Raw genomic sequence first — 6,961 nt, forward strand, 5'->3', positions numbered from 1 at the left:
TATTGTGATAGACTCAGGCCAGTTGGGAACAGCAGAGTAGTAGAAGGGAGATATATTGGCCACTGGATAAGGAGTTTTCTGTTCCCTGAGAGACCAGAGCAGAGGCTGCTCCAGGATAATGAGAACACCTGACTTCAATTAACCTGCTAAGAGTCAGGTGAGGCTGTTAGATACCTGACTCTAATTAAGGCCCCTCTGATGCTATAAAATTGCTCACTCCAGCCAGGCCAGTGGGAGTGGAAGTGTGTGAGAGGAACTGGGAGCAAGAAGTGTGCAAGAAGCTGAGAAGTACAAGCGTTATCAGACATCAGGAGGAAGGTCCGGTGGTGAGGACAAAGAAGGTGTTGGGAGGAGGCCATGGGCAAGTAGCCCAGGAAGTTGTAGCTGTTGTGCAATTGTACCAGGAGGCACTCTAGACAGCTGCAGTCCACAGGGCCCTGGGCTGGAACCCGGAATAGAGGGCGGGCCTGGGTTCCCCCCAAACCTCCCAACTCCTGATCAAACACAAGATGAATTGACCTGGACTGTGGTTTCTACCAGAGGTGAAGGTCTCTGGGCTGTTTCCCAACTCACCGGGTGAATCTGTGAGGCCAGCAAATCTGCCAATAAGTGCAGGACCCACCAAGGTAGAGGAGGAACTTTGTCACACCATCTACCCAGTAATTCCTACCATGTTACAATTCCCCAGCATGGTCCAAATAGAGTTCCTTCTTGACGTATAAACAGGAACACACCATGGACTTCAGTGGTGCTGCTGTGCTGTTCAGGAATATTTAAAATGTGGTCTGATCCCATCTATCCTGCAAAACAAAGTCATATCAGGGGGTTACCATATTTACTCTGGTCTTCCAACACAGCAGGAATTTCAAGGTGCACCAGCCTTAACGGATGGGGCTCTGGAGTTCTCTGAAGCTGGTGAATGGTAGAAGGAGGATTTCTGGGACAGGTAGTTGGACATCCTCCATGTGAGGGAGCAAAGCAAGGCAAGGCAGCCAATAGCCTGTTGTTACAATACCATTTATTATTCTGTTCAAAACCTTCATCAATGATTTAGATAACAGCATAGAGAGGACACTTGTAAAGTTTGTGGATGATACCATGATGGGAGGGGTTACAAGTGCCTTGGAGAATAGGATTAAAATTCAAAAGGATCTGGACAAACTGGAGAAACAGTCTGAAGTAGATAGAATGAAATTCAATAAGGACAAGTGCAAAGTACTCCACTTAGGAAGGAACAATCAGTTGCACATGTATAAAATGGCAAGTGACTGCCTAGGAAAGAGCACTGTGGAAAGGCATCTGGGAGTCATAGTGGATTACAAGTTAAATATGAGTCAACAGTGTAACACTGTTGCAAAAAAAGCAAACATCATTCTGGGATGTATTAGCAGGAGTGTTGTTAACAAGGCACGAGAAGTAATTCTTCCGCTCTACTCCGCACTGGTTAGTCTTCAACTGGAGTGTTGTGTCCAGTTCTGGATGCCACATTTCAGGAAGGATGTGGACAAATTGGAGAAAGTCCAGAGAAGAACAACAAAAATGATTAAAGATCTAGAAAACATGACCTATGATGGAAGATTGAAAAAATTGGGTTTGTTTAGTCTGAAGAAGAGAAGACCAAGAAGGGGCATAACAGTTTTCAAGTACATAAAAGGTTGTTACAAGGAGGAGGGAGAAAAATTGTTGTTCTTAACCTCTGAGGATAGGACAAGAAGCAATGGGCTGAAATTGCAGCAAGGGCAAAAACTTCCTAACTGTCAGAGTGGTTAAGCACTGGAATAAATAGCCGAGGGAGGCTGTGGAATCTCCATCACTGGGGACTTTTAAGAGCAGGTTTGACAAATACCTGTCAGGGAAGGTCTAGATCAGGGATCAGCAACCTTTGGCATGTGGCCTGTTACGGAAATCTGCTGAGGGGTCGGGATGGGTTGTTTACCTGCAACATCCGCTGGTTCAGCCGATCGCAGCTCCTACTGGCTGCAGTTTGCTGCTCCAGGCCAATGGGGGCTGCAAGAAGTGGCACGGGCTGAGGGATGTGCTGGCTGCCGCTTCCCTGCAGATTTCCCTGATGGGCTACATGCCAAAGGTTGCTGATCTCCAGTCTCGATAATACTTAGTCCTGCCTTGAGTGCAGGGGACTGGACTAGAAAGCCTCTTGAGGTCCGTTCCAGTTCTATAATTCTATGATTTATGGGAATAAGGAATAATTATGTATTAGATAATTTACTATCAGTGGTCCAAGTTCTCCCCTCTTCATCCACAGGTAGATATGGATGAAAACTCATTAGATCTATGCAAGGGGAGCGTATGGAAGAAGAGTCATCCTCTGCCTCTGTAGCCTTATTCCTCCTCTTCCATTAAACAGTGGCTTAACTCTGTTAGAAGAGTTGCAGAAACAAGGACAGGAGTGAGAAAACATTGGTGCTCCTGGCACTCAGATAGGTACCTAAGCAGGGCAGTAAAATGTGCCTGGATAAGGGGAAACCAGGTGCCCCTCATTTCCCCCTCCTCCACAATGATTACATCTATATCACTAAACCTATAAAAGCACCTTTGAGGGTGTTAGAGCCTAGTCAGTATTAACTTAGGCACTTTCTCTCTTTTTGATTAGAACCGAGGAGGCAAAGGCGCAATGGCTGTAGAAGGAAACTCAGCAGCATGGATCCATTGCTGTGTCAGGGGTGGGTCAGGATGCAGCAGAGTGCCACAGCGACTCCAGTGGGGAGGGTCCCTGCTTTCAGTGCTGCCTCTGAGATTCCAGCCAGACTGGAGTCACAAATGCTGCTGGGGTGGATGATCTGGTGATGATCCACTGACACCTGAGCTCTTCCACACAAATGGAAAGGGTTGGGCAAGTATGTGTGCATCCAGGCAGTGGTCTCCGGAATCCAAGGCCTAGTCTACACTTAAAAGTTGCATTGGTAAAACTGTGTTGGGGTGTGGGGGTGTGGGGGTGTCTTTTTAATTGATACAGTTATATTGATTAAAGCCCAATATGGATGCAGTTATATTGATATAAAGGTGCCTCATACTGTAGCATAAAGCTATACCTACACTAGAAGGTGGTTGTCAGCATAGCTTTGTTGGTTGGTGTGTGAAGCAGTGTGATTTTTTTACTGACATAGCTGGACTAGCAAAAGCCTCTAGTGCCCCTAGTGCAGATCCAACTATACTGGCAAAACTGCACTTTTAACCATATAGTTTATGTTGTACAATAGAGATGGCAGTTTTGCCAGTGTAGCAGTATCCACACAAGGAGTGTTTTGCCAGTACAGCTATACCAATCTAACTATGCTGGCAAAGCCTTCTAGTGTACTTATGGCCTTATACCCCTTCTGGTATGGGAGTAGCTATAATGGCATAACTGAATCCATGCTGGAGGGTTTGTAGTGGTTTAACTATAGCAGTATACTTTCACCTATCCTTATAAATTAACTGTTCGATGGCATCTCACTTATTATCCCTTTGACAATACCTCTGTGGGGCAGTGACGGCTGACATAGCTTACCCACCAGGTACCTGCAGAAAGGCACTGCCAGTTCCACGTCTTGTAGATATGACTTCTGACTCATTTCTATTTGGATGACAGTGATTTAGTTTGAATAATATCAATAGGGGAACCACTGTGGGATAGCATCCCGTGTAATGGAGATATCTAAGCAAGATGATGTAATATAATGAACCCTGCTGCCAGGGAGTCAGCTACGTAGCTTTCAACTGAAAATCATAATCTAGCTAGAATGCCAATACATGGCTGGTGAAATTCACCCCTGTGTCAAGGAACAGCCCAAGGCCCATGTGCCATTTAAGTCCCACTTAAGCCCTCTCCTGATGTAGAATTTTACATCTCTTGCCACCAAATTTGCTAGTTTTACATTTTTCCCTTTGTTAAGTTTCATGAGAAAGACACCAGCTACAACGTCTCTTCCTCTGGGTTTGTCCCCATCAAGTCAAGAGACTTGTTTGAATTAGCATGCAAAGCCCTCAATGGCTGAAATGAGAACATAACCTAAGAACATAAGAACGGCCGTACCAGGTCAGACCAAAGGTCCATCGAGCCCAGTATCCCGTCTGCCGACAGTGGCCAATGCCAGGTTCCCCAGAAGGAGTGAACCTAACAGGTAATGATCAAGTGATCTCTCTCCTGCCATCCATCTCCACCCTCTGACAAACAGAGGCTAGGGACACCATTCCTTACCCATCCTGGCTAACAGCTATTAATGGACTCACTAGTGCTTTGACCTTAAAGCTGGCCCTGTGCACAGGGCTGAATTTCACTTGGCTGCAGTGGGCATAATAAAGTTTCTGGGGAAAGCTCTGAGATTGCTCTCCCTATTTGCTTGAGTGTGTCTTCTGTGCTCAGTAGGCCTTGCACTAGCTCTCTGCACAGAGGTTAATTTCATCCAGATAGAATTTCTCTTGGGCTTTTAATACTGAACACTTACAGAAGCTTGCAGCATTGTTTACAGAATTTTATATCTAAAGCCTTGAAAAACAGATCTACCTTTTTCAATGGAACTCTTGGCTGAAATGAGCAGGGTATGAAGCTCACATAGATATTCTAAAGAGGTTACATCAAAGGAAGAAAGAAAAGAAAGAGTTAGTCTTTGTTTCTTTTTAAATAAAAGCAGATTGATTTTTCAAACCTATTTCCAGCCTGCTTGAGATACTTGGTAGCAAAATTTCAAACCAGTCCTACTAAATCACACTCCAGAAATCTGTAGAAGTCCCCCATGTATGTGTAACTGTATATATAAATGTGGCTTTCACCCATGGAAAGTCTGCACAAAGAATTTAGCCAGAGAATTAGCACAGGAGAAGTCCTGATGAATAAGTGATGTGTCTAACTCCACAGCAAAGTTATGTTTTGATTTAGATGACCCCTTAGTCAGATTTTTTCTTTTCTTTTCTTTGCAGTGAACCTTTTGGACTTGAAGTTTCTCCTTTCTTTGTTGTTTCAGAGCACTGAAAAAAGAGAGGTTATTTATGCTTTGCTTAGTTAAGATAGCAACTCAACATTGGGCTGCATTTTTGGGTGATTACAGGAAGAGTGATTTATAGGTGCTAGCTAATGGATTCTTGCCCAGGTCTCTGGGATTTTCCATTTCACTTTGTACCAAATGGCAAGCCAAGCTGAACAGTTAAACATAACTGGCAGGTGGGTCATTTGATTAGTTAACCCTATGGAACTGCTTCCACCTTTCACTGGATTTGCCTTACATGCACAATAAATCATTAAGACACCATCAATATTATTACTCTGGTCCTTAATTCACTACAAGACAGAAGTAATTTTTCACTTATTATGCTCCCTTCCACTTCAACATCTCCAATAATCTGCTTCTCCATCCCTTTTCAGTATGTTTTTGGCTTTCTCTGACTCCAGATGGCTTTGGTCCATTTCTGGTTTTATACAAGCATGTAACTATAAAGCAGGACTTGTTATTTGCAATGCCCTGGCCAGTCCCACTTCAGCATCTCTCATCTGTACATGTAGAACACATTTCCTAATAGAGGACTCAAATGCTGACTTTTTCGGGAATCACTTTGTTAGTTTGGTAAAAGATCCCCCAGCAAGACAGTGGCATTGATCCCTGATCACATTGTACAGAGGGGCCCAAGGTACTGACAAAGTTAGTCTTCTTTCCACATACAATAGAGGCAACAATCCCTATTACCTGCCTTTGCTTTGTGGTTCATTTTCTTTCTGCTCATTGCCTCTATATTATTAGCATATGTCTGAACAGTACCCTTTTCTGAGTAGAGGAAATGGTAGATATAAGTTCCTGTGTGTACTGCAACAAAACATAATTAAAGAGAAACTGTCAGCTTGAAATCTAGTCTACTGTTAAAACAAAAACCAAAAGAAGAGGTATTAACAGTAGCTATGTGTACTATACCTGCCACTATGTCACTCTCCTCATTATTGTGGTTTTTACAGTCACAGTTTCCAGTTTTCTAAGGTTTTTCTCTCTCCTCTATTGCTGGGAGGAGACCCACAAACACAACAAGGGAATCTCATTGGCTATTTAGGAGGAAATAGTCAAATGGACTATACAAAATAAACTGAAAAAAAAATCATCTTCCCCCTCTGTAGTGGCCCGAGTCCATCCCTTCCCGTCAGGCTCGGGGGGAAGCCATGCTCCTCACTATGCTGTGCCTATAAATACAATGCTCAACAGAGGAATTAGCAGTCTACAGGCTTTGGCCCTGGTAGAGCAACAAGCAAACGCAGGCCATCCGGCCTAAAGTGGGTAGGCTGCCATCCCAGGGATGGGGCTGGCAGCAGAGGGTAGAGGGACCCAGGCCCACCCTATCTCCACCAGGTCCCATCCCCAGGGCCCTGCCAGTGGTGGAGAATTCTGTGGCTGGGTAAGCGGGGATACCACCAAAACATGCTGACCTAGACTTTGGCAACACAACCAGACTAATGTCTGTTGTCCCCAGGCTACTTCCTACTACCCCTTCTCAGTGTACCTCCATCTCCTGGGTGTCTCTGTCTCCCGGGGTACACGGCCAGGGGTACTGGTCAGTCGGCAGTCCCGGAACCTTCTCTGGGTCTGTGGCGCTGTAGAGCTCGGTCTCTGGTGCACGGATCAGCCGTGGGTGAGGGACATCTGCTCCCTTCCCTGGCTCTTGCACCACTGAGCTGTAGGGCCCACCTTCTAAACTTCCTGTCCTGCCCCTTTGCTTCTGCCATGGGGTGTGTGGCTTGCCTGGCTCCAGGGGGTGGAGAGTGGTCCCTCCCCGTCAGGCTCAGAGAGAGGCCACACCAACTCACGACACTCTCTAATCATTTTCAGCGACAAGTTAGAATAATAGGAAAAAACATTTCAGCGAGAAGGGCGATTCTTCACTTGACGTTAACCCTTCAAAACAATCCTTGCTTTTGTTATTAACATGGCCTGGAGTAGTGAGGCAGAGAGCAAGATAATGTGTACACACCTTATAGTATATGTGT

At 45.1% G+C, this 6,961-nt stretch overlaps 1 protein-coding gene across 2 annotated transcripts in view; it reads right to left on the reverse strand.

Annotated features, from left to right (window-relative positions):
* CYBB (cytochrome b-245 beta chain) overlaps window positions 1-6,961 on the reverse strand; it is a 63,084-nt gene that overhangs the window by 38,645 nt on the left and 17,478 nt on the right. Inside the window, exon 1 of one of the 2 annotated variants that reach the window (XM_032772033.2) lies at window positions 671-758. The exons of the other annotated variant lie outside the window; for it this stretch is intronic. Within the exon in view, the coding sequence (XP_032627924.1) occupies window positions 671-691 (21 nt within the window). The 5' untranslated portion in view covers window positions 692-758. Of the gene's footprint in view, window positions 1-670; window positions 759-6,961 lie in introns of those variants that run through there. 2 annotated transcript variants of the gene reach the window in all.

Source organism: Chelonoidis abingdonii, chromosome 1, assembly GCF_003597395.2.
Source record: "Chelonoidis abingdonii isolate Lonesome George chromosome 1, CheloAbing_2.0, whole genome shotgun sequence".
NCBI lineage: Eukaryota > Metazoa > Chordata > Testudines > Testudinidae > Chelonoidis > Chelonoidis abingdonii.